At 47.2% G+C, this 27,762-nt stretch overlaps 1 protein-coding gene across 7 annotated transcripts; it reads right to left on the bottom strand.

Annotated features, from left to right (window-relative positions):
- Positions 1 to 9,255: 9,255 nt before the first annotated feature.
- On the bottom strand, positions 9,256 to 26,528 carry CMTR2 (cap methyltransferase 2). Of its 7 annotated transcripts, XR_004753790.1 has the most exons (3): positions 24,224 to 24,371; positions 11,114 to 11,168; positions 9,256 to 9,789 (listed from the first exon to the last, which is right to left on the bottom strand). XR_004753790.1 is itself a non-coding variant. In XM_035336672.1 (2 exons), the coding sequence occupies exon 2, from the start codon at positions 22,139 to 22,141 to the stop codon at positions 19,844 to 19,846; it is 2,298 nt and encodes a 765-aa protein (XP_035192563.1). In that variant the 5' UTR covers positions 22,142 to 22,160; positions 25,874 to 26,528; the 3' UTR covers positions 17,528 to 19,843. The 7 variants fall into 7 exon arrangements, 6 of the variants coding, with proteins under 6 accessions (XP_035192563.1, XP_035192566.1, XP_035192564.1 ...); XM_035336672.1 differs by lacking the exons at positions 9,256 to 9,789; positions 11,114 to 11,168; positions 24,224 to 24,371 and adding exons at positions 17,528 to 22,160; positions 25,874 to 26,528; XM_035336675.1 differs by lacking the exons at positions 9,256 to 9,789; positions 11,114 to 11,168; positions 24,224 to 24,371 and adding exons at positions 17,528 to 22,161; positions 24,477 to 24,549.
- Positions 26,529 to 27,762: the final 1,234 nt, after the last annotated feature.

The raw sequence follows: 27,762 nt of genomic DNA, 5'->3' as shown, positions 1-27,762 counted from the left end.
TTCTAGAAGCATCCATCAGCTGAACTTATTGATAAATAAAGCTCTACAGTTTTCCTTTAGCATGGCCTCAAGGCAGATGCCTTCTCTTAACCCTCCCCAGCTGCGGCTCCCCTGTTTTGATCTAGGAACTGGATGCTAATTTCTACCAGCCTCAGCCACAACTTGCGGGGCTGGGCATGGATGGGTGGCTTTAGTTCTATGACTAGGAGACAAACACTTCCAAGTCTGTTTGGAAATACGTGTTTTGTTGTTGTTTTTTCCTGGCTGGTCTCACAAGCAATGAGAACTCCATTTACAACGATACCTCATTAAAGGTACATCCGGGATTATCCACGTTGCTACACTGGAGCCTGCACAAGGAAAAGCTGGGCTGTAAGGGGAGCTGAGGGGTCTCCTTTTGGAGCAGATCTGGGCCAAATAAGCCAGCCCAACGTAATGCTTCTGAGTGAAAGCAGGGAGCTGTGCAGGCTGGCTCCGGGGGGCTCCAGCTGTGAACAGAGCTCAGGTCCTTGCTGGCTTGCCAGCTCTCCCTCCCCAGATGGGCAGGGATTAGGTAACAACCCCCCCCCAGACATGCCATCTGAACCCATAAGAGCAGCTTTGGTCCCTGGGCTCGGCTCCACTGCCCTGTGCTGCTCGAGAAGTCCTCCTGCCTCGCTGGACACACGGCTCCCTCCTTCCCCAATCCTGAACGCAAGGGAGGACCCTGGAGCAGCCCCTCCATGCTTTCCAGCTTGCTGGGCTGCATGTCTTCACAGGCCACGTAAGGGCTGCCCTTTTTCTCCTGTCTCGCTAGCAAAGCGAGCTGAAAGGCAGTCAGGGGTAAGCAATCTCTCAGGAAGGCAGCATCCCTCCCTCCCGACCAGCAGACAAATGGGCAGGCATTTGCAGAGAGCTCTGAAGGCACATCACCCTGTAGAGGTGCCCGTCATTAGTCCTGCTATTCCTGGCTCACAACAAAGCTTGTTTGTTTTCGGCAAAAGCTATGAGAGAATAAAACACTTGCACACATCCTGTCTCCCTGGGAACTAATCCTGCACTTCTCCTCCTGGATTTAACTGTCCATTTGAGCCCACAGCAAAATTTTAAGGCCTTAGCAAAATTTCATACACCTGGCATGAAATGCAAACAAGGGTCAGATATCAAGTGCTGTCTCTGAGGATGTATTCCCACAGGAAGCCCTGTTCATTATGGTGATAATTCAGGTAAGCCTGGAACAGCTGCTCTTTGGAAGAAGCAACACAAGGAACTGACCCCCAGCACGCTCCTCCCAAAGGAGCCTCAGCACCCCAGCAGGGCAGGGGCTGCTGCCAGTGTGGGCTCCCTGCCTTCCCAAATTCCCCCAAGTCTTCAGTACGGGACCATCTGGCCAACTTCACCGCAGCAGCAGCCGCCTTTCCAGTAAAACGAATTCATCTCAAAGAGAAGAGGCAGCTGGCAGCTGCTCCCAGATCAGATCTTACAGCAGACAAGAATACCACTGCATTTCCAGATGTTCTGTAATGCTCGTTTCTCTTCCTTTCACTCACTCCTCACAAAGCAGAGTGCACAATCATCAGTTGGATCAGGCCAAACCATGGAAACATGGAAAAATTCAGGAGGAATGGACTTTTAGATGTCTCTGGACCAATCCCCAATCCCCCAATCACAAGAAGACCAGTTTTCAAAGCTAAATCAGATTGCATATGGATGCATCCAGCAGTGTTTAACATCTCCCAGCCTGGAGATTCCCCACCTTTCAGGTCCCATACTTACCTTCAAAGTTTCCAGACACAAGTTTGTCATCAGCTGTGACAAGAGAGAGATGTTCTGCACTGTGATCCTGCAGCCCTTGCTCTGGGAGCCGACCTCTGCACACACCTTCAAAGTCCTTGGGTAACTGAAGAGAAGAAAGTCTCCTATTTGGGTTGCTTTTTGTTTTGAAGCAGCCATCTGTTGAGCCATCAGCTGAGACAAAAACGCCAGCTGCTTCCTACCAAAGAGGGAGGCCTGTGTATAGCTGAAAGGCACTGAGGTTATCTCCTTGTGCATATGAGCGCCAGAGAATGTGCAATGGACCAGTAACCCCACAGAAACAGGGAAGCAGCCTTTTTGGAGGCTGGGCCTGGAACAAAGGCGGATTCTCACTCCAGGTACAATGCAGACATTGGCCAAAACCAGGGGCAGCACCAGGCCTGGAGGCAGAGGAGCTGGCTAGCACTCTGACTGCTCTGCTCTTCTGTGGTCTGGGCCCCCCCGGCACGCTACAGCCTGTCCCACAGCTGGGGGAGGCTGAATATCTGACCCCACAGCATATAGGGCATCTCTGACACGAGTCAGACCAAGGCTGGACGGTCCAAACAGAGTTTCCAAATGGTTCCTCCAACTCTGATCAAGCTGCATCAGGACACGCAGCCCTCTCCTCACCATCCACGTATTTATTCTGTGCAGCTGATCTACCAGGAGATAAACTACAGACATGGGCATACCTGTGGCCCTGCAGATGGAGTAGGATACCTGCCTCTTCACTGTCTTGCAATGCAGCAGTACCAACACTAGCACCTTCCACACCAGTGGAACACTAGCACCTTGCTCTGCACATGGGGAATGTTGAGGAATGGTGGGCAGAGAAGCTACTGGTTATGTACTTGGCAGAGAAACTGGGTGCTAGGATGGAGAAACAACCAAGGATCTCAAAACAAAGAACACACAGATGGTGAAAGAGCAGCAAGTGCCACTCTCACCTTTAACTAGCAGCAGCAGACCTGGTATGGTCTAGATAATCCAACATACTTCCACGGCAAATGTTCCCCCTTGCCCTGAAAGAGCTGGCTGCAGCAAGCACATCAGGTTCACCAAACCTTTACCACTGCCCATACTGGTGACTCTGTGCCCCATGGTGCAGGGAGGCAGATGCTGCTGGTCCATGGATATCCCTGTGGCAACTACTGTACGTGGGGAGCAAGCATGTTATCAAAAACCTAAGCCCTGACAGCAAGAATTTTTCAAAGCATCCTCAATTCAGCCTTGTCACTACTGCAAGGTGAATAGGTACCACTCACTTTAAGCATGGCTGACTGCAATAAATTGGTGCAGACTTGTAATGCTCCTAGTAGATATGTTATAGTGAAGTGTGAATGTCTGTGCTAGGACATTTTTAGTAAGAAATATGAAGATACAGATTTCCAGACTTCTCCCAGTGAGAGGAGGAAGGCTCAGCATGTCAGTGATTGAAGCTGAACTGGCTCTTGTAAAAAAGTCAGGAAGAAAAGTGTGACTTGTTTTTTGGTATGTTGAATTTCTCCCTTTTTCTCTTTCCTGGAAGAAATAAAAGTGATCCTTGGGGCAATAGCACCTGAAGGACAAATACAAGTCTCAGTCACAGTTTCCTACCTTATAGGAATTTTAAATTCTGGTCTCACAAAGTATGCCCTTTTGAAACCACCCAGAGCTCCTCGCCGTGGCAGCAGGGGGTTAACTGCAGCACTGACTTCTGCACCATCGTCTCCTGGTCTATCAGCTGCACACAAACACAGCAAGGCACAGACCGGCATCCAGAAAGACAGTTGCTGGTACAAAGCAGAGGGTTTCAGCCAAGACAGAGGCCAGAGTACCAGACAACCTGATGGAGCATGTGGTCATTGGGCTGCTGAAGCAGAAAGAAGGGAAAGGGTTCCTGTAGTACCCAAGCCACACAAAGGACAAAAAAGCAGAAAGCAAGTAGCCTTCCTGAGAGTCAGGCCAGCCGCAAGCAAACCCAGCTCACGGGCTCAGAGCAGCAGAGCCACAGCACAGACCGAGTGCCAAGATTTGCTCAGTTAACATATGCCGAAACCCTCAATAAAATAGTAGCTCTATTTTCCACTGAATGAGTAATCTTTTCTATCAGGATGCAATCAGGAGCCCAACTCTGATTTGGCAGGGACAGCCTTCCTCCTGATTAGGAACCTGGAGATCTCAGCTCAGCCACTCAGGAGATTCTTGCTTGCAGGGAGATTGCAGCAGCCCTGCGGATCGAGCAGGCGTCCACTGCCCAGCCAAGGCAAAACCAGAGCTGCTGCCTGCTTGTTCGTACAGCTGCAGAGCTGCACTCCCATTCAATAACCAGCCAGGGGTCTAACTGTTAAGGCTGCCCTGTATTTTGACAGAATATGGCTCGCTAGAGGGGTATGTCTCCTACGGATCTGCAATTGAGGATGTCTTCAGCCACCTTGACAAAACAAGGCTGTATCCTCCAGAGATGAGAGATGGGATCTGTGACAGCCGCTGTCTGAAGTCCAGGACTGAAAGGTAGAGGTCTCAGGTCTCCATCAAAAGAAGCTGCTTCAGAGTGCCTCCTGCCTTCTGGTGGGTAAAGCAATGACTTTCAGACCAGCCACATCTCTGTCCCAGCCTGAAGTCTCTGCAGTGAACCAAACAAGCCTCGGGTGTCTCCAGGTGAGGCACGGGGCTGGCTGAGTTATTCACAGCCAGGGAATTCGCTAAATGCAGTTCAACTCCTTTGCCTGTTCAGTCTAGAGCACTATTAAAACCCCATATATTGATTCGTACGGACAAATGTATTTAACCCTTAAGAGCTCAGCTCTTAAAAAAATGGTCAAGAAAGCTCAATTCTGAGGCCTGGTATCCCCCTCCCAAAGGACAAGTCCAAAGACAATTGGACTAAAGAAATATTCCTTCAAGTAGCTGTACAGTAAGCCCTCTATTTTTCTCCTGGTCTTTGTCACTGGAGCTGTCCATCAGCCCCTGACCAGACAAGCACGTCCTAATTAAAGGCAACTGTAAATGCCCAAAGCAACAAGAGCCGAGCTTCACTGGTGGCATTTGGCAAGTGACAAAATGCAGAAGCTTTTGCTAACAATTCTTTGAAGGGAAATCAGAAGTTTAGAGGCACCACTGCTGGAAGGCCAGGAGGAGAGTGTTAAGTACTGCCAACTGGCAGATTTAAGCATTGTCTGGGAAACATCAAGTGCTGTCAAGCTATAACAAAGCTATGCAGCACAGCCTGTAGCAAGGGACTCCTATGGGCTCACCTCTGAGGAAGCAGACTGATGGGCCATCAGCCCTGCCAACAGAAAGCAGCTTGTTAGCTGGTCCACAGAGAGCAGCGCCCTCAAAAAGAGAGGTCAGCCTGTCACAATAATCAGCATCTCCCTCCCCTACCTGCTGCTGCCTTCGCAGTCCAGCCCTGATGGCAGGAATCCTCCCAGCTCATCCACCCGGGGCTCCCAGGCTTCCAGACCCTGGGCTTCTGGGGCCGGCACCCAGCCCACGTCAGGGAAAGAGACAAACAAACACTCATTAATTCTATTCGGGCTTAAGATTCTATTAAGGCTTAAGATCCCACCTCAGAGCAAAGGGAATGAAAGGAGTTTTTTTTGTTGTTGTTCAGTGGTTCCAAAACAAGTGAAGAAACAAGCCTGAAGAAACAGCAGCAGCAAGACAGCTGTCACTGGAGCAGAGATCTTCAGAGTCCTGAAATATCTTTCTCTCTGGCCTCCAGCTGTGTGGGATCGCTTTATACCACCTTACACAAAACCCCAAATACTTCCTACAAGTTACTAAAGAAAAGGCACTGAGGTTGCCCACAGGTTTAGGCATCGGCTACCAAACACCCCATTGTCTTCAGTAAAAACCTCCAGGTCTGGCTGAGCCCTAGCAGTAGGATTGGGGTTTGAAGTGCTAATGTAAGTGGCTTCAGCAGGATCAGCGCCGGACCACAAAGCCTTCCTTTCTCATTAGTCCAGCCCCTGCTGTCTGACCACCTCGATGTCCACAACAGCCAGTTGGCCAGCAGTAACCAAAGAGCTCCAGATTTGGGCCAGGAGCAGGGACAGGCAGTTGTGAAATGGTTCCAAGCCAGGACATTGCCGCTGACAGCACTGAGACCTGAGCGTCTCCATCCCTTCTGGCACTGCCACGATAGGGTCAGACACTGCAAGAAAAAGCCTAACATGTCTCCTCTGTCCTCACATGGCACTTCAACAGCAAAGCCATCGATGGCTTTACACCACCTGAGATCCTCGGTGAAGACCACAGCTGTCCTCTGAGGGGAATGAAGAGGGAAGGGGAAGCGTGGGGCAATATCAATTCCAAAGGAAATTAAGAATCAAAGCTTCCTGAAACCAATGCATGATCCAGAAATTTTGTATCTGTACAGATGCTACCGTACTCGGAATGGCATAGCATTAAATCCCATTTCACAGGGAGCACAGAAGAGCTTTGGAGCTGAGCACAAAGTACAGTGCTGCAAACTCGTTGAAAGCCAGTGGAGCACACCTCCTCCCGGGGGTGGCCAGCTCCGTAATTGCCACATTGCTTCACAGTAATGATAGGGGGAGAGAGTCAGGACAGCTGCGAAAAGTAAATGAGACACTTCTCAGAGGGGAAAAAGGAAAGAAAATAACCAAGGTCTTTTTACCCAACTGTTTGAGACAAGAGCCATCAAAGCATGAGAGTCGGTGACGGACGGCTGGGGAGAGCAGTCAGGATTTGAGAGCCCAGACTGCGTCAAGTCAGAATGAAAATTAACATTCATTTAAAAAATTACTTAGTATTTTGTTTGCCCTAAAGGAACCCACATGGAACAAGGCAAACATCCCATTTTGCTGCCCAGAGGCATACCAAGGCTAAGGAGACTGTCACAGCTGATGGCAGGGTGAGGAAGGGACACATTTTTTTTCCATCCAGTGAACCTGGAAAAAGAACACTTACCTGATCCGACAGGCTCACTGTTCCTGGCTTTGACAGGCTTCAGAGCGGGTTGTGCTGCTCATGGTTAACTACAGTAGCATGGTCAGTTGTTCATGGGCCTGCTGGAGAGCCCCAGCAGGAGCTAAATCCAAAACTCAGCCACCCTGACCTTTCTCCTCTGCTCTGGTTTACAGAGCTCACTTACATTTTGAAAATAACTCCACACAACTCACCTTTTGTGCAGTGACCCCATCTTCATGGGGGTTTGGCCCCTTAAAGGGTAGTGGGAGACAGAACAAGTCGTTTCCCTTACACGGGGACCATTTGCTCAGCCCCCCAGCGCTGGAAGGAAGTTACCCTTCGGTGCAGGGGCAGAGTTCAGGGAGTTCTGCTAGCAGAGAGCTTGGCCCCGCTCTCTCTTCCTGCTCCTGCCTTCTGATAGGCATCTCGCTGCCTTGCCGGGATGAAAGGAGGGCATGCACACAGCTGAGGAGAGCCAGGTTCCCAGCCCGCCTCCTGCCTTCCAGGACAGACCTAACACCCAGGAAAAATGAGATCTGGGAGTCAGGCATAACGTCTCATTTGTTCCCTACAGCTGCCCCTGTTCTTTCCCCCGTATCATTATGGCCACAACACATGGCAATTACAGTCCCCCCTGCGGGCACATTCTCCATGAGGTTTTCAAGTGCAGCTCTGAAGCAGAGCTCCATCTAAATCGAGCCAGCTCTGAGAGCTGCATCGTACAGCTTGGTGGGAAGATGGCAAGTCCAATCCTTGACAAAACCTTCAGTCAGTCTTCTTCCACAGCCCAGTGTGGTTTTTCATGCCCTCTGCCCTGTGCTCTCGCACTTCCCTCTGTCACACCGGAGGCCTGTACAATTTACTGTTAGTGGAAAGAGAGAGCCTTCAAGGCAATGAGCTTTTTCCAAGGGCCTCAGCATCACTAAGGGGCACTTCACCCTTCATAAGAGATTCTGATCTTTGTTAGTTTTGAAGATGTTTTCCTCACAGCAGCCCAGGTAAGACAGCAGGCAACGTGCAGCTGGGGAACTCACCTGCCACACACCACCGCTGTACTCATGGGGCACGACCGTGAGTGGGACTGTGCTGGCCAGAGGTGGCCATCTGGCTACAGTATGGGTATGAGTACAGTATGAGCATTTAAGCAACAACAAAAACAAAAAGGGCTCCAGACTGCACGAAACATGAAGCCACGAGCTGCTTTCCCTAGGCACAGCCTCATCCCACCTGCCATAGCCCCTCACTCAGTGCACTGAGCCTGAACACGCTTTCATTGTGCCTGAGTCCCAAACTCCAGAAGTTCTCATCCTCCAGGGCCTTCACGTGCTCAGGCAGCTCCATCACAGCTCAAGCACCCCTAGCTAACCATCCAGCACTGGGCTCAGGTGTGCTTTACAGAGCCCTCTCCTTCTCCCCTGCTTGCTATAGCCACTGTTCTGGCTCCCCCGAGGAACACAGGTTAGCCAGAAGTATCCAACTTTGCTCATTTTTTCTTTTGGAAAGAAATCACACCCTACATCCAAGGGCTGAGCCCACACCCTTCACGAAGCTAGCTGTGCCCTGACAGTCCAGAACCAGATGTCTGTACCACGCCAGCACAGTAGGTGTCCAATCCCCAACTAGTACTTCCAGCACCTAGAAGGTAACTGACAGATCTTAAATAAGCAAAGATCTGCCATTTCTTAGCAAGAAAGGGTGTGATTTTATACAACAGCTTTCCAGCCAGCTCATTACAGCAGATCAGTGACCTACACTTCACCTGAATCCTCGTGCTTGTGGCCAAATCATGCTGGGAACAGATTTCCTGGGTCAGAAAAGTAATGTCCTGCCTTGGTTTTGCATTGCTGACTAGGTGTTCTAGCTGTCAGTGTAACAGTACCTTGTGCAAGGACTGCATGGCTAAAATTGATCCCAGGCTTACGATACAGGATGTCCCACTCACGTCCACGAATAGGTAAGCGGAAGGGGGTATCGCTGATTTCCTGAGCTGGTTGCACTGGAAACTCAATCGGGTACAAGACCCTGCAACAGGAACTGTAGCAGCATAACAGAAAGAATCCCTGCCTCAGAATAAGCAGGAACTACGTTATCAACATGATCTTGGATGCAGACATCTAGTTTTTGCCATATACTACTTAATTAAGTAGAAAAAACACCTAGTGGACCAATTTTGGTCACTAGCCAGGACTTGAAAGGAACACCCCAAGAACACAGACTGAGCCTGGCTACCGCGGGTCCTGAGGGGACTGGAGTCAGAAGCATAACTCTTCTTCCAAGATTTCCAGTTTCCAGAAATCCTCAACAGCAAAGAATTATTTTAACTGCTTTTCTGCATAATAGCTTCTGCAGTTTGGGGCAATGCAGTAGTGCATTTGAGTACATACACACTCTGTAATAAAAAGCTTTGCAGTATTTTCATGCACTCATTGCTGTTCAAGCATTTTTAATTCCTAAACTCAAACAGTGGCTCTGTAAAACAAACAAACAAACAAACAAAAAAAAAAAAAACAAAACATAGTCAAACAACAGTTTCAGGCATATCCCCTTACCTGCTGAGGATGTAATCTTGAAAGCATGACTGTAATTAATTCAATTTTTCTGAATAGGAATCACTGGGACAGAGAGGAACGTGCACAGACTTCAGAAATGCACACAGCCTAGACACACAGGGACAGCACACATGACCTGGAGGATGAAGAGACAGAAGCAAGACCACTGGAGTTGCAGGCTGCCAATTCAACATCTGGTAATGACAGAAGTAATGGAGATTGACTGCTTTTCAGATAGCAAGAAATGACTGCTTACCCGCCCGAGGTTTAGAGCTGAAGATCCCTTTATAACACAAAATCAAGCTTCACAGTGTCTGGGCAACTCTGCCTGATCCATCTTGGAAGAGATCATTGTTCTGAAAGATCTCAGCTGCTTCACCTGCGAGGCTGAGCACCCGACAAATCCTTCACTGCTGCCTCCTCCGATTCATTACATTTTCACCCTCACCTTCAAGATGCCGGCGGCTCAAGGTCAATTAAGGATGAATGATGGAAAACAGGACAATGACAGCAGGAACCAGGGCATTAAATAACTGGCAGCAGAGCCCTGAAACAGAAGCGACGGATAGCGAGGCATTACAGCCTTTCACCACGCGAGTACATTGCATTTGAGCATTCTCCACATTATAGATGCTTACAAGGCTGGGTGCAAGGAATCCAGACTCGCTACTCTAAACAAAAAGGAAAACAAGAAAGGCAGTCTTCTCTTCGGAGAGCTTGCCATAAGCACTAATAGTGCCTGGGCCACCACTTTCCCTACCTAGGGCACCTCCTTCCCATCCTCTTCCAGTGCTCGAAGCACAAAACCCTGCTCTGGATCAACCCTTCCCTCGTCTGCCTCTGGCATGGCCAGTCCCAGGTTGGGCTCTGCTGCTTTCCAGTTATAGCTTGGTTTAGAAGTTGCTTCCCCCCCCCCTTTTTTGTGTGCTTGCTTTTTTTTGTTTTGTTTACATCTTTATTTGCTTCAGAATTCTCAAAATTTAGGCTTGCGTTTCAAGTTCTTAGAACAAAAGCTCTTCACATCATCATATGAGCGGCCAGGGATCTGAGGAGACGTCTGGCATTGAAAGGAAGTGAGAAAGATTTGGAACACGACCCTTCTGCACTTCAAGCAGACTCAAAAACATCACAGCAGACCTGCGGAGGGTCCCATCCAAGCACACAAAGCCCCCCTTCATATCTTGCACTTTTCCCCCCCTAAAACTCTCAGTTCCACACGATCAGAGTCCACATGCACGCCTGCCATGCCTCCTCAGAGGCTTTCAGATGCATGTACCTCTTCCGCTTGGTCTGCCAGCGAGGCCCTATTTAGTCAATGTCACTGCACCCTGCCCTGCCTGAGTGGGCCAGTAATTAGCATCCTGATTAAGTCTGTATTGCAGAGGCCGGGGAAAAGCTTCTTGGTATGGGCATCTCCGCTGAAACTAATGCATCGTACACCAACGTGGGGCTCGGCCTCAGTGTTTCAGTAGGAGCCCAGACTGCATGTGCTGGCCCTGCTCCAAGAAAACGTGTGCTTCTTACATCACATGCACTAGAATCAAACAAAGCATTATGGTTCAGCTGATTTTTTCTGCTCCACATATTTCCACAGGCAAAAGAAAGGCTCCTCAAATTGAAATGGAGTCTCTGAAGCTTCTGCAGCAGAGCTTCACTTCCCAAAAAGCAAATATTTACATCTACTAGCACCAGCTGCCTCTTTTCTTTCCCCTCCATTTCATTTCCAGATGCATTGTTGGTGCATCTGCTCTATTAATTAAAACTGATTTACACAAGACAAAATTGAATCCTTAACACAGCCCTTCAGAGGAGCTGAATGATGTCTAAAATTGCACTTCCATCTTTCAAATTCCCCTGTCCCATTTTCTCACCTTTGCTGCTTGAAAAGTGTTTTGCTCTGTTCAAGTCCATCGGGCATTTCTAGAGCTGAGACGGAAAAAAAAGAATTCAGCCTAATCCGACCGAGCACATGAGGGAGTTGGGGAAGTCAGGGGTTGTCTGGCTGTTTGTTTTCACGATCTGACCAATCTTCAGGCTCATCTTTAAGAGATAAGGGAACGGTGATCTGGTTTGGCTTCCGACCTGAACTGCCCTTACCGTGCTCAGCAAGGCGTAAAACAGCAAAACAAAACAACAGATGTGAGCAGCAAGGGGCTTTGCTACCGTGCATCACCGCTGCCATGGGACTGTGTCCCTCTTCCCCAGAACAGGGCTGTTGGCCCCCGAGCTTGCCTGATGTCAGTAACCCAACAGTAAAGCCAGGCCAGAAGGGTGACTTGCATTTTCATTATACCACAGTGTTTGTAGGGGCTTGACATCTTCCAGACATCGCTCAGCGGGCTTGGGAGGGTTTAACGTGGGAAGGAAGAGAGCATACAGGCAGCACAGCCAGTTTGTACTCCCTCTGGAAGCAAGACTTAACCCTCCACAACCTCCAAAAGAAGTTCTCTCCATGGTATTCCCGGTTCCTTCCATACTCCAACACCTTTCTGAGAGCCTGCTGGCTACGTAACAAAACCTCGCCCTCCAGCCCCCGCATGAGAAGCCACAAAGACCACCTCAGCCCCCCGTACCCTAATCCTGGCTTCAATTTAAGCTCTGCTGTGAAAAGGCACAGAGGTGGAGTCCTTAAAAGCTCAGCTGACTTCGGGGGGAAAAAATAACTACTCAAGTTGGCTCTAAGAGCAGATGGAAATTATCATAATTAAGCTTCAAGAGTTGGAGATTTTCAAGGGACTGCTACATTTCAGCATCAAACCTCTAGGCCAGTGCAGCAGTTATTAAAATTATAAGTTTCACCACATTTTATTAATTGCTAATTACTGTTTCATTACTTCCACTCATGCTCCCGAGACTGCTGCAGTCACTGTTCCCTCTGGGAAGCAGTTCAGGTCACTTCAGAACAGCAGGGAGCGATGGGGTGGTCAGAGCAGTTGCTGAGGAGTACGGAGGTGTTCCGAGGCACCGCACGTGCTAGACCCAGCCGTACTCAGAGCCCGGTTGCACACGCTGAATACTGCCAGCGTCACACCACAGGGCTCAGAACTGGCCTGTGGCTCCTGGTCTAGCTCCACTTTTGCAACCCCCCCGACCCAACATCCAGCCCAAGGAGCAGCGTGCTGTCCCCTCTGTAACCCACCGAGGAACTAGCCTAAACCCCTTCCTACCCAGATCCCCACGGAAGTTTGACCAGGTAACATTTCTCCTCTTAGCCATTTTTCTCACGCAGCAGTGACACTCCGTGGGGAAGGTTCGCGAACAAAAGGTGGACAAGAGCCAGAGCTCTGAACAGGCTTCCAAATCCAAAAACTGTGCTTAAGTACAGAGCACAAACTTGGATAAAGCTAGACTCATGATTAAGAGCCAAGCAATCTATATGAATATAAATGTATGGGCTTATGCTACCCTGTTTCATAATGGAAACACAAAGCCAATTTAGGTTTTGTGCAGAGCCAGTGCTATTAACTGTGCATCTTAGGCATAACTACACCTCGCTGTAAATCTACATTTCATTAACACCCTGAAATCAATTACTTTGTGATTTATAGTTAAAGTTCCAGTACTGACAGCTATTAAACACCCGGCCTACCCTGGCGTTCCCATACCAAGTGCAAGCTCACGGCAGTGGTTTCAGCGTTCCCTGGGAGCAGAGGCCAGCTCCGCAGCCCGCCGGGCAGCAGCTGGGTGCAGGTCCCTGCAGTCTGCACAAACTCATTCGATGCCAGCTGTAAGATGCTCGGCTGCCGTGCGTTCAGGAGCACCAGCAAGCCTCCAGGGCTGACCAGCAGCATTTCCACCAGCTGGGAATCATGCAACAACCCCCGTCCCAGGCAGAGTAATCCTGAACATCCTGTACTGATCTATTCCACCCAGGGCCCTGTGTTCAGGCACCTTGCAGAGCGTTTTGCATTCCTCTACACCAGCGTGGCTGCGGTGAGCCGCAGCTCCTCACGTTGTTCCTGCGACCCCGATGCCTGCGGCAGCAGCAGCCCTGCCCCACACCGCTCCTCTGCTGAACGCGCATCTGCCACAGAGCATCGTTACTTGTGGCCGAGCCCAATTGTGACCCCGAGACAGATTTCATTACATTTCAGCTCAACAGCTATGGAGTGCTCTGTCATCAACCTTGAGCAGTCAACTGATTATAAAGTATTTAATCACCTTAGCTCTCTAGAGACTTAAATTAAGGGACTTCACTGCAATCCGCGTGTTCCTTAGCCTAACTGAGGTTTTATTACTGACTGGCTACTGGGTCATCATTTTGAGGCACGGGTACCTGACAGCTTAGGACCTAAGGGTGCTGCGGCATGAGCTTTCATTTCCATCAGGCAGCATCCGTCCATCCATCTCATAGCTGTGCAGATAATGATCTCTGACTTCAGCAACAAATAAGACTTAGCGATTCGCTTCTCCCTACTATCCCCCAATTTAGATAAATCAATTAGTCACTGAACGACAGTCCCTTTTTCCTATCTCCCAATTTAGATAATAGATAAATCAATTAGTTAACAAGCAGTCATCCTCATTTAATAAAACACTATGAAGATGTACTTTGATAAACAGGTTCAGGTTTCCTGTAGAGGAAAGATATTCTTGAACAGAAGTGGCCACTAACTGTGGTAAGCTAGTTGCCTTCACATAGGAGTACTATTACAGGTAAAATTCCATCTCCTCGGCGATGCTGGCAGACACTGGGAACCTGATACAGCAGGGAAAGGGTTTACCAAATCTCTCTGCCCAGCCAGCAAGAGCTGATTTGCTCCGTTCAGTGATTTGCCTTAGCTTTGACAACTAAAACTCAGAAGCTAGCAGACCAGCTATCGTATTTAAATTGATAGATCTTAATAAGATATATAATCAACATAATGGAGTGTATCAAGTGACCTTAAGGACTGAAGAAATCACATACACAGTTTAAGATCTGTAACAGCAAAATGAAGACAGCCACGTCTAGTTTCTAGTCTCCTATGTTCTCAGGGAATAATTTTATACTGCAATATTGGAGAAGCAAATATTTCAAGGACCTGTTTAGTAAGTTAAATAAAATTATGGGCATTTACATTTTCCTGTAATTCAGTAAAATTACAATAAGCAATACTTTCACCAAATTCAGCGTAGCTGTTCAGACAGGCCCTTCCAATCCAGTTTGCCATTTCAGAGATCACTTCCTTCCAAACTCCTCGTGTCTCCTGAGAAGTACCTGTTCACTGTTTGATGTTCACTGCAATTGCTTTAAGTCTAGAGCTTCACTAAAACCAAGTGAGACAATGCTGTCCCGCGTCTGAGCATACATTTAACTCCACTTCCAGATTTCAAGATTTCCCCAAATACCCTTCTAGCCGTAAGAAAATTAGGGCATCTGAAAAGCGCAGCTTGCTCTCATCTCATACCTGTAGGACACAGAATGGTCTTCCCCTGCTCCCTAATCTGGGGTTCTCCTCCTTCACTTCCGAAGCAGAAAGGCAGTGAAAAATATTATCAATAATTGCAGTCAGAGTTGGTTAGCAAGAAGTCTCGAGACAAATCCGGCAGCCAAGCCAAAGACAGTCAGTTTGCAACCCTGGTCAGCACAGCAGAGCCAGCCCTGAGAAATAAGGTACCCAGCTGGTTTCTTTAATACCATTCAGTGAAGGCAAGTGTTTAGAATTAAAACATTTGGATAAGGACTAATAAGAGACTTGGCAGACAGGATTGTCATGTGTATCAGGCTTTTCCTACCACTGTGGCTGCCATAGCCAGAAGATGAAGGTCCTTAGGACAGAGACCTTGCTGCAAAAGTAGGCTACTGCAGCCATGCAACGTGTGTGTGTGTTTTCAGGCTGGATGCCAGGGCCACAGGAACCCGGCACAGGCCTCCGACACGATGCTCATGCCACATTTGCCACTGAGTCTTTGAAGTGGAAAAGTGCAAAGGCAGTTACAGAAAGGGAGAACCAGACACCCCCTGGTAAGCAGGCTGCCCCTCTCCTTCATTCATCAGGGACAGATCCACATGGCAGGTAGAAAAAACTCAGGTAGAAAAAACTGCCCAAAAAAAGTATTGAACTTCCCCAGACTTCTCCCTGCTGTGCTTCCTTGCTTTGTTCCATGATTGGGTAGAGAGACACAAACAGCAACATTTAATCCAAAATAAAATGTTTTATTCTCTCCGCATAAATTTTCCATTTAAAAAGAGATCTTTTAACACACATTCGCAGACCAAATGAAAATATGCAATGATCATGTACGCCGACATCCCTTAATCTACTTCAAGAAAATGCATACATCCTTCAAAACAAAAACATACATCGAGGAATTACAAACAAAATTCTTCCCCACCGTACAATCCTGGGGGTTTCCACTCGTGCCAAGAGGAATGCACCCGTGTGCGTACAGGAAAGGCAGCACACAACTGGCCAACTCCTTGTTTGGGTGCTTATGCCTCAAAGTAGCTCGTTTTAAAAGAATTTTTAACAAGGAAAGGCCTCTTCTTGCTGGTGGGAAAAACTCCTAGATCTAAATGCCTCTTAAAGGTTCTGCTTCTCAGTCTCTACGGCTACCAGCTAATTCTTTTAGCAAATTTCAGTCTTCAGACTTGAAATAAGCTCTGGACCCATCGGAGTCACACGGGAAGGCTCGATGGCAATCCAAATTAGTCCCTAAAGAGTAAGAATGGAACAGCCACGGGCTGAGCGTGTTTCTGGCATAAACAGCTCCGTTGGATCTTTCTGTCAGGTAAAAGAAACACAAAGAACTGGGACTAAGGATATCAGTATGGCATTCATGAAAATGCTTGCAAGGAAGATGGAAACAACATTACCAGACTTGGGCAAGGCAGTGTTAAACTCCCTGTCTTGAAAGTGCTACAAAAAATAAGAGACATTCAAAGGCTACAGCTGGAATGGAGGCTTTTGTTTAAAATTCAGAAATGGGGATGAGTACTGGTAACAAAACCATTTAACACCACCTGAAACGGTGAGACAAATGAACACGGGATTTCCCCCACTTCACCATTAAGAATGAACGTGCTGAAAATCATCTAAATTAAACAGATGTCAAAAAGTGTTTTTTAGGTATAGTAACAGGAGGCGGTAAGGCTGAGGCTTCAGCTTAATGGTCAGCCTTTGTTTGCCGTGAATCAAGGCATCAGGATTTGTCTACTGAAGTGGCCAGGAATCAAGGTGTGGGGCTTGTTGGTTTTTCTTCCCCTTTTTTCCCCACTTCCTACATGGGCAATATTAAGCTCCTCCTGTTAAATCCCAAGCTGTGCTTCTAATAGCCTATAATGCTGCTAAATATTCTACTTTTACCAGCAATAATTCGATAGATCAGCTTAAATTAAGATAGACACCAATTAGCGCTGTTTTAATAGACTTCCGGATTTCATACTATAAATCTCATTATGTTTTCGTAGAAACTAAATTGGAAAGCCCATGGCAAGAACACAATCTGTGCACATCCAAATTAATCCACATACAATATAAAATCAGTAAAATAACTGGCAAGTCTCTAAACTTCAACAGAATTCAACTAAAAAGAAATACCAACATTTTTACTTGGTGAAGTACCCCATTCATTCAATCCCCGTGCGACTATTTATGTCAAATGTTAGCTTAAAATAAAAGAGACAAAAAGATTCTGCAAAGACAGCGGAGCTCATTGCTGAGCAGTGGGCACAGGTACCAGTCCTGCACTGGAAACATGCAGCAGCAGGGCTACAAAACCAAATTTGCTTCAAGCTCGTGTGCATCTTGATTGCCTCACAGCCACCTTTATTTTCCCCCATCTTCTCTGCGTGAGGCATGAAGCTCTGGGAAATAAGAGCTGATACCCAGCCTGTCTTCAAAGAGGTTAAAAAAAGAGCAGCTCAGAAGCTGCCAGGACACAGACACTTCATCAGCTATCACCCCAAACCAAATCAAATTGGCCAAAGGAACTGACAGCGTGGACGAAAGCGGGAGCCATCAGACCCTTTCCGCAAAGGTTAATACATTCTGCCATATTCCAAAAGTCACAACAGAAATTAAGTGTCACTTTCCTCCAATAAATCTTTGGTCTAAGGACAGCGAGGACAATGCAGGAGTTTTACAATTAAAAGGACAAGCGTCATTCCTACCTTTGAAACCTCTGCCACTGGGACAACAAAAAAGCCTTTGCAAGCCACATCTTCTTAACAGAAGGGGCAGCTGCTGTCAACGCAGCTCTCCCATCAACTCCTGTCATCTGCCAGCAAACAATTCCAGAGCAAGTCATGCATCAGGATCTGCACGGCACTGATCTCATGTTTTAGAGAGATTTTTTTCCTCAAAGTAGGGCTTGAACACCTTTTTGGTACCTCCAAGCAAATGGATTAAGTTCCCCCAGCAGCTCAGTCTAGAGCAGTCTGTATCTTGAAGGTCTTTGTTCTAATCCCCCCAAACTTCTGTGACCATCTCAAATGCTTCGTCCTAAAACTTCAGGAAGAAAGGGAGGCAAAACGATATGGGATGGGAAGAATCTCAAGGGCGTCTGCATAGTTTGTCAGATGTACAAAACAAGCAGAAGAAAGTTTGAAAACGTGTTCACTCAGTGTCAGTCACCTCAAGATTTTATTTTACCTGTTAAAAAAAGCTTTAAAGTGTCAGACTAATGTTAGCCAAAAAGAAAGATACCTACTGGATGAGACACTTATCATTCTGCCATGGAGGCATGGGTAGCATGAGTGTCTCATCCAGTAGATAAATACGTGTTTTTCTCATGCACTTGAAATCTCATTTGCCTCGCTTCAACAGAAGTCTTCTCAAATGCTTCAGTTCAGGGGGATTTTGAGCCATAAATCACCTCTGAAACCGTGGCAGAGACAGAGAGGTGTCTGTGGTGGACATTGCCTTTATCCTGCTTTTTGACTCTGATAAAGAAGGCTTCTACAGGTGGTCTTTGATCCTGCCTCGTCATCCATTCTTCTAGGATGTTTCTCCCTCCTTTCTTATTTTCAGTTTTCAGTATTTTTTTTAAACCCATTCATCTGCTTGCACTTGGTGCTTAGAGGAGCAGCTCTTACTGCACCGTCTCCCAGCGTTAGCCTCCACCCCTACCTTCCTGGTCAGAGGGAGGAAGCGTGACTCAGCTCACAGCGAGAAGAGCAAGCTCATTTAAATAAATGAAAAAGGACAGTGGCCAATCCCAGCAGCCTTTATTAGGAAGACTTCTGATTCTATTTATTTGCAGCTGTAAAAAAAAGCAAGATTTTTAGAAAATGTTATCAATTAGGCAGACCTGAGCCACCAGCTCATTCGCCTATCAAATTCTTAAATAAAAAATGAACTGTTAAACGCATTAAATTCTGCCCCAATGTGGCAAAAAAAAAAGCTTAACAAATGTGCAGCGCCTCCAGACAAAACAGTTTTTCAGCAGTGCTTTTAATCCTTGCCAGTAATCAATTATCCTTCAAACTCCTACATCACATAATTAGAAGTGCTTCCAGAAGGTGACTGGTAATTAATCAGAAGGCCATTTTCCTTCTAACTCCATACTTTCGACCTTTTCCTACAAGATCCTGCACTATCAGTAGCAAATCATTTTTCTCCTTCAGCTTCATTCCTCCCTCCGAGCAGATTTTTCCACGTAAACTACAAACAAAGCCAAACGTTAATACGCACACGTTAGGTCTCAGAATTTAGCTCTCAAGTGAGCAATATGGAAAATAAAATTTGACTCCCTTAAAGGAACAGTCAGTTAGCAATTTCATCATTTTTATCCCTAAGGAAAACCAAATGATATCTTAATCATACTTTCCCAGAGAAAGTATCACATATTTCTTCGGCTTAACACTCCTCCAGCCCTCCCCAAAGCATTTCTTGGCACACAACGCTGCACACGACCATGCTTTTTGCCTGAAAACCTTCTACGGTTCCTCATTAATAGCTGCTGCAGGCAGATGCAAGTCTTCACTTTGACTCAGGAGTCTCAAATTATTTTAAGGAGGAGCCCATAAACTTAAAAATAAAATGATAACAGCCCATTCATTGATGGGGCAGGGAGACAAGGCCATACAATCCCCTGTCAGAAGCCATACAGCATGCTCTTGGCATGCACAAAATTAAAATCAAGGAGCATCTTCCCCTGGACACCTCAAAGGCAGCTGTTTTTAACCCAATCTTTGTGAGCCAGCCGCCTGCTCATGAGACACTGAGCCCTCCAGACGCGCATCAGGCCTGCACGTGGCCCGAGCATCAACTTCTTCAAACCCTGGGGGCAGAACTCGCACGTTTTGTCCAACTGAAGAGGAATAATGTCAGCCAACTGGGTCCAGCAGGGCCTGGCCAGAAGCAAGAGGTAAAGCACCACCCCAGCCCTCCTCACAAAGGCTACGGCCAGCTAGGAACACCGAAGGGAGCTGTGGTAGAAGTAAGTTTCTCACTTCAGCCCCTGTCCCACCCAAGTCCCCCACACCTGAGATTAAGCCTCGTGTTCCCGCAGGACAGGCAGTATGGTGCAAGTGGGATTGGCAGCACAAAACCTCCTCCCAGCTCTAACAATGCCCTGCCAAAGTCTTACGGTGACGTTACCTTCATATTAACAATGTTTTTAACTTCTACCTGCCTGGGAAATGAGGTCTTGCAGCAACCTGCTCAATTCTACAATTATTTTAGTGAACTATCGCTAGTCATTTGCTGCTGCTTGGCTTGCACAATCAAGTGGAGCTGTCTCTTTGCAATGGCTGTGTTCAAATCCCATAAGAACTCCAACAGCTTGCCCTGGAGGAGGGACTCCATCGGCACAAACTGCAAAACTTGCTGGGGAGAGTCCGAGTCCAGTAAGGAGCTCATCAGCTTATGCAGCTGCTGCAGGTACTCAGCAACATGACTGGGGATGCCGCGGTAACCAACACACAGCAAAGCAGCGCCGGTCCTCAGCGGCTCAAGGGACATGGGACAAGCGAACGTGATGCATCTGAAACAGCAATGCAGTACGAAGACCAGGCCAGCTGTGAAACGTGTAAAACTGGAAAGGATGGGCAGAATCAAGGCATCTCCCGCTGTAAGCTGGTTCAACGAACGCAGAACACACTCCAAAAGCCGCTGCTGGTATTCTGGTGCTCCATCATAAAGCAAAGAGAAGCTGAAAGTCGGCAGTGTGGCCGAATCTAGGAGCTTTACTTCCATACGCGTTCGGTTTTCGGTATCACATAGGGATGGGAAGTCCACCACAAGGCACTTGAATTGGTCCCCACGCCTCTCATCTAGCGCCTCCTGATAAGACCTGGAAAGGTCGGACACTTCGGCCAGTACCAGCTCCCCAGGAAGAACCTCGCAGGAGTGACACGGCTGCAGCACCGGTCTGCTTTTCAGCCTCCCCACCACCAATTCATTCATGGCTTCATTAAGATTTTCCAAGACTTTACCATCACAAAATGGAGAACACTTAACCACTGGTAGCCTCTTTCCTTCCAAAACGAACCACAGGTTACAGTTAACGGTACCAGACAATCCTTCCAAGATGCACATTTTACCAGCGTTGTTTAAGTTATGTTCCTCAGCCCACTTATTAAAATAGCCCTTCGCAACTTTATCATCCCACGTGAGGGTTTCCAGCATCTTCCTTTCGTTGTATGTACTAAAATATTTGTTCCTTTGCCCAAACCATTTCGCATTCATGCTGCAACCAGTCTGAGATTTCTTGACAAGCCAGTTATTTCTGGTAATGGGTTTCATGTGAAATCTCTGCATGAAGAACTCCACTGCACAATCTCTTAACTTGTCCAGTTTTGTCTGCTCTGCTTCTTCCATGCGCTCAAAGAGCTGGATGTTCTCACAGATAGTCTCTACCTGGTACTTGTGGAAGAACGTGCAACATTCTTCATGTACTTTAAGAAAAGATTCTGGTATCACATGCTGGGGAAAAAGAGCTTTGTTGACCATTTCTGTTCCAAAGTTCTGTATCATCTTAGAAAGCAGCAGGTGAATGCTCTCTCTGCCCATATAACGGAGGCAAACCACATAGGCCTCTGAGTTCCCAGCTTTGCTGGTGGCTGGCTTAAAGACGTGGACCTCCTCAAAACAGCAGTTTAGCAGAAAGAGCAGATTGGTAGAACAGTGCTCAAAGAGGGTGAACATCTTCAAAACAAAGGATCCTCCAGCGCCCAGGATCATTAGAGCAGTGACTGCCTCGCAGTAAAGGAGGGGTGAGACAAGAGCTTCCTGTTCACCTGGATTTCCTTGGCAATCAAAGCTGCCATCAGCAGTTACCAAGTGAACTGTGCTCATATTACTCACAAAGTTCTGAAGTCCTGTCAGATGTTTCAAGGTCATCACATCACCGGTGTTATCTGGGCCAAAGTGCCACCAGGGCAACGTATTTGCTATAAGACGGTCGTCCATAATCATCATGAGGGTGTCATTTGCTTCATGATATGGGTTTAGAGTGTTAGCCACCCAGTTCCAGTCACAATGGATATGGTGGGACTTCAAGTAGTGATTGAGGCTGGCTATAAACGCTCCGGGTGCTTCACAGAGGTGAACTGAATTCAGTTCTCCCTCTTGAAGAGCTTCTGGAGGGAGAAGTGGAAAACTGCACAGGATCTCATGAAACTTGCACCAGGCCTGGGTACACAGCTCAGCATTCACAGACTTCTTCACATGAGAAATTATTTTCCCTGCTTTATTGGTAAGTGAGGTGTGCTGATGCCACTCCTCAAGGTTCTTATCACTCAGCTGATTCTTCACTTCATTCATCGAGTACTTTAGAGCAAGGAGTGAGTTGAATTCTTTATGATCACACGTCAAGGCATCACTGGGATCTGGTAGCTGCCATTCCTTATTTGCTGGTTTGGTATAAGAAAACTTCTTGGCAAAGAGCTTCTCAACTTCAGAAAGAATTTCAGGACTGAATTTTTCAAGATCTGCAGTCTGTTCAAAGTAGGGCTTCTTACATTTGTTCATTCTTGGACTGACTCACAACCTGGTTGTGACAGGAGAGGAAAAATGTCATTTCAATCATAAGCATATAGAAACAGGTAAAGTTTTTTTTAGAAAGGATATTCTTCCTGCTTAACCTCTGTATTACGGAATGAAAAAAAATCTTCACAGAATCATGCCTCACTGCGAAAAATGAAATGTTGAAAAGGGCTATTTGGAAGTCAGGAGGGTCACAGGTTCAATTACCCTCTATGCTGCTTACAGGAATCAAAGAAGTGCTGGCTGCTGCTTTGGCTCTTCAGTGACCTCTCAATACTCACTGTATACATCTAAACACTTAAATACAAGTATCTCAGGCACAACACAGAGCATGCCAGAACCTATACAAATTAACCAAGGGGGCCGCAGTTCTTTTCACGCAATTACAGCAGTTATTTATCCAAGTGTCCAAAGTACATAGAGTTGGGGATCACAAGCAAGAGCAGCTCACAGAGCTGCAAGCGAGATGTTGGCAGAGCTCCTCACGAGCACCCCAATGACCAGGGGGTCTCCAGCTAAGGGGCTGTTTGAGGTTTAACACCAGCCTGCAAACAAAACCCATTTTCTGTGCACAGCGTCATGACTGTCACTTTGGCCAGGCCACTTCAAATCCTTACACCTTGCTTTCCTTGCTGGAAAAGGGGTGACAAATCTCAAGTGAGAAAAGGTTTTCTTGCATCTGTGGCCAACACTTAACTTGTGCTTCATGTTCAAGAGCAGAATAGTGCAAAGTTGTGCTCTGAATGGATCAAGGCAAACACGAGCAATACTTGCGCAAAGCTGGCGCGTCTTCTGCCATCTGCTCCATACACAGCACAAAGCACAGGAGTGTTTATGTCCACTAACCAGAAAACAGCCTCAAAAAAATATCAGAAATATACTCAACAACCAAGATTTTTTCATTTAAGCAACACTATTTAATCAAAATTACCACAGGAGACAGGAAATCCCTCAGCACATCATTTTAACCACCCCCAAATCCATTTAATTTTCTCAGAAGCAAAATACAAAAAAAAAAAGTGTTGTAAAGCAATACAAAATAGTTTACTGAGAAAACTGTTAGATTAAAACTGAAATGGCTGAAAAATTGAGGAAATAAAGAGGACAAAGAATGGCCCATACACACTTTTTCCCTTTTCACCCAAGCACCACTTCAGGCCATCCCCACCCCACTGCCACAGCTATCTCCGTCACAAGGATCAGCGCAGGTAGCAGCACGTGGTTAAGCATCTGGGTGAAGTTTCCACTCTCATTTCCCCAGCTCGGTTGTCTATCAGTATGTAAACAGCTACTTCCAGTTTCATTCATGAAGACTTATTTCAGCTTCAACCTAGCCTTTTATCACAACACATGCTGTGGACAAGTGATAAAGTGATGGTTTTACAGACCTGGGTACAGACAAGCACTGTGCCCTAAAGTAGTTTTAAGTCATTTTTACTGACAATGATGGGCACAGCCCTTTAGGTAAGGCCCATGGCAGCAAATCCCTCCTAGCCACCCAAAGCTCAGCAATGCCCCAGGTCACCATCACTGTAGCCACAGCTGGCCTGGCCTCAGCTCCATCCGGCTGCAGATCCCTGCACTCCCCCAGCACCCAACCACCCGCACCCCTTGCAGTGGGCACAGCAGGGGAAGGTGCCAAGCTGCCCATCCGCCCCTGCCCCACCAACAGCACCCATCTGAAGGGCACCCAGCTGCCCCTCAAGGCAGCCTCCCCTCTGCCAACAGCCACCTCCCAGCGCTGAGCACCACAAGGCTGGGAGGAGAGCTGCCGGGAGGGCAATGGCTCCCACAGGGCTCTCCTTTAGCCCTGGACCCTCCGCTGAGCACCACCACGAGGTGCTCACCGCCCTCCTTCCTCCTCCTCCTCCATCACCCCGGGAAACGGCGAAATGGCCGCCCCCTCCCCACCCGCCCCCCGCTCCGCTCCGCGGCCCGGCCCGGCTCCCTCCCCACGCCCCGGCCTCTCGCCGGGGCCGCTCCCCGCCGAGGCCGCTCCCCGCGGGGGCCGCTCGCTACGCGAGGGCCGCGGCTTCGGCGGGGCCTAGCGCGGGCCCCGCTCCTTACCCCGGCGGCGCTGCGGGAGGCCAGGCTCTCGCCCCGCCCCGCCGCCTTCCTCCTCCTCCTCTCAGGAGGGGGACGGCGGCGAGGCTGGGGGGGGGGGGGGGGGCGCGTTCGTGTGCCCCCGGTAGCGCTGGTGGTGGTAGCGGGGACGGGGAGGAACGGGCGGCACGGGGAGGTGCTGCAGGGGGGAGCGGCTGCTGCAAGGCTGCGGTGTCAGGAAGGGAAAAGCAGGATTTTCACCAGAAAGCCCCACTCACCCCGGCTGGCTTGTTTCTTCAGAGGAAGAAGCAGGGAGCCACCTCCCAGCAGTAACACAGCCTGAAAGAATGTTTCATTGCAGGAGGAAGCAATGAGCCTTTATTGAAGTTACATAGGTCACGTACTGGAGTACTCACCAGCTGATCATACTTACAGGTCACTTGGCAAAAAAACAAGGATGCAATCTCCGAAGCAGACCCATTTGAAAAGAGTTGAGACTCGCCCTGCATCAGAGGCCAGCCCTGCAGAGCTGGAAGCAGCCAGCAGGCTGGAGCCAGAGCAAGGCACCATCAGCTCCCAGCCCTGGGGACACCGCCTGTCAGCACATGCTCTCCAGTGTGACCTCCATCTCCAGTACCTGCAGTGATGCTCAAATGTTTGAAAGCACAGCTTTGGCTGCAACACACAAGCACTCATTATGCTTAAGAAAACTCCTGCTGCTTCCTCTTGTCTGTGATAACCTGCATTGCTGCCCTTTCTAAAGGCTTAGGAGACTTGTCACCCGAACTTGGGTTAGCACAAGGCAATACAGGAAGGAAGAGCCCTGAAACGCTAACAGCAACAAGCAGAATTGGTAATCATTTACCCACTGCAGCATCCCTGAAAACATGCACACACTTAGTATACTGACACCAGATCAGCTAGTGCAAGCAAAGAGGTCAAAGCAGACTAGAAAGCTACCACCGCAGGAGACAGTGCAAGCTGCTCTTCCTATTTTAAATGTTGTTGGGATTTTACTACACACAGGTTAGGAAATGAGATGCTCACCATCTTGTTTGGGAGCAAGCAGCCAACAATGGAGCATGAGTTAGCAGAAATTCTTTCACTTTGTTGCCAAGTTTGCTGTTATTAACTTCCACACTCTCACATATTTCTCATTGTGAAAGTGGGATCCAGCCTTAAGCCAGAATTCGCTTTAGCACAGAAATTTAGTGCTATGAGTACAAGGGACTCCAAAACTGGTATAACTATGGAAAATTTTGCTAGATGTTAAGTAATCAGTGCAGAGCCTTAACATATCCATCTTCAGGATATAGTCATAATATATAGGTAATCCTTTCTCCTGTTCTGTGAGAAATCCTATCCCATAGCTGTCAGGAGTGTATAAGGGAATTGTTTTGTTAAAATCATGACAGGCTATGTAAGCTTATAAAAAAAACCTCCCTCCCAACTCATTTGCTTTCTATATTGAAGGAATACTGTTACGAAACAGAAAGAACCTTAAATACACATATAATTCTATGATTATGCAAAATATACGTATAAGTTAGGCTACCCATAAATACAAACACAGGACTGGAGTTTTTATACTTTAAACCTTTAGAAGAGAATACGTTTTAAAACTAAAATTAGCATATTTAACTTTGATAAACATTGTGTAACAAAGATACTTACTAGCTGCCATTTCAGAAAGAACCCTTACCAGAAGGAGCTTTACCTGTGGATGGAAGGTTTTTATGCCTGTGTGCAATGCCTCTGCCCCCTTTGATTGGCTTGCTTGAGAATCACTCCAATCAATCAATGTGTTTGGCTACTGAAGGGGGGGGGGGGGGAAGGAGAAAAAAAAAACAACAGGGGCAAGCTGAAACTGTTAAATTGTTAATAAGGTGGGGTGGGGATATAGATGATTCTTTAGGGTCTGTTGCGGTCTTTTTTTTTTTTAAGTTTGATTGCACAGAACATGCTGTAATAGCAATGTCACTGATAACATTTTCTTTTGTTCTTAGCTTAGCTCTGTTGAGAGTATAACAGGCTCTCTATAGCCTCAAATATTTTCTCCTTGTGTTTGTAGTTAGGAAACTAAATATAACTTTCCTTTGGCTTTTTTTTTCTGATGTGAGTGCAGTAATACCGTGATGTTTCAATTACCTTCCTTTTGCTATTGTCACACACTTACGTACCTGCTATCAGAATTGCAGTCATTGAGTTCTGTGGATAGCAGGTTCTTTAAATCATTATGTTTTAGAGTTGATTTTTTTCAAATGCCTAAATAACTTTTTTTTTTTTTCACATGCTATTGGGTCCTTAGGTGTTTTGCTTTTTTTTTTTTTTTTTGGTTTTTTTTTTGTTGTTTGTTTGTTTGTTTGTTTGTTTTTCTTTTTCCTAAGAAAGTACCAAAAAAAGAGCAAGTACAATCCAGCCACTTGAGGGAAAATGGTATGAAAGTAGACCTTCTACCTTTTCAGCCCTTTTCTTCCAGGCCTTTATTACAGCTTATAATGCCTGTGTATTGCAATCTGCTGGACTGATGAGGAGAGTATTCTCCAAAAATTCTGGGAAGGATTATTCATCACTAAGCATGCAACGTTATGAGATTCCAAGCTAAAAGCAATGCAGATAAATATCACGATTAAGAAAAATGTTGCTTTTTCTGAATCTGAAATTAAACTGTTGACTCAGCTTGTGAACTTCTCCTGCACTTTATTAAATCTCCTCAAGTTAACGCAGAGGTTCAAGTAGGTACTTCTATCTCATTCTTAATACTCAGAAGTCCTCTCTTCTGAGAAACTCAGTGTGGGAACATAGCACTTGCTTTCTGGATTAGCCCCACTTCTGCAGAGCTGATCGCCTATCGGGTGGTCAATAGCTGACCTGCCATCCTTCTGCCTATCAGATCATAAGATGCATGCACAGCTGTAGCACTGAAAGCCCTGAACAGGAGCGAGCATCCCTTAAGGAATGTTGTGCCGTTAAACGTTACCAAGTGTTCATAAATTAAGAACAAAGTAGTATTTCTTGTGCCTCTGACTTTTTCTTTTTTTTTCTTTTCTTTTTTTTTTTAAATGCAGCCACCACAGGGCTTGGAACAGGCTTGGCTGTGACTTCCATGGTGGAGTTACACTCTGAGCCTCTCCTGGGTAACCTGCGTCCTGGCTGGGAGGAGGCAGCCATCCCGATGGACCATGAGGACCAGTTGCTGATTTGTGAGGACCAGCTGGAGTAGCCGAGCCCTGTCCTGCAGTGGGGGGGTGCTCCTGCTACAGAGCCATCATATCTTGGCCCCTGGGTGCCCCACCTAGGGCCATGTCTTACCTTTCATGTCTTGTGCCTCCTAGCTATCTGAAGGCGTGCAATGTGCGAGGTTGGGCAGGTTGGTTGTCCTTAATGCAGTGCTTTGGCATGGCCTTGGGGACGGGTTTGTGAGGGCTCTTCTGGCTTGCAGCCCAAGGTCAGGCAGGCTTTCACTGTACTTCCTTCACTGGAGGGATTGTGATCAGTCTGCTGCTGTAAGGAAAGTGAGCTGTGAGTCTTCAGTAACCAATATCTATTGTTGATGACTAGTA

This window comes from Oxyura jamaicensis, chromosome 11, assembly GCF_011077185.1.
Source record: "Oxyura jamaicensis isolate SHBP4307 breed ruddy duck chromosome 11, BPBGC_Ojam_1.0, whole genome shotgun sequence".
NCBI lineage: Eukaryota > Metazoa > Chordata > Aves > Anseriformes > Anatidae > Oxyura > Oxyura jamaicensis.
The sequence above is the reverse complement of the archived record's forward strand: the minus strand, read 5'-3'. Positions and strand labels throughout refer to the sequence as shown.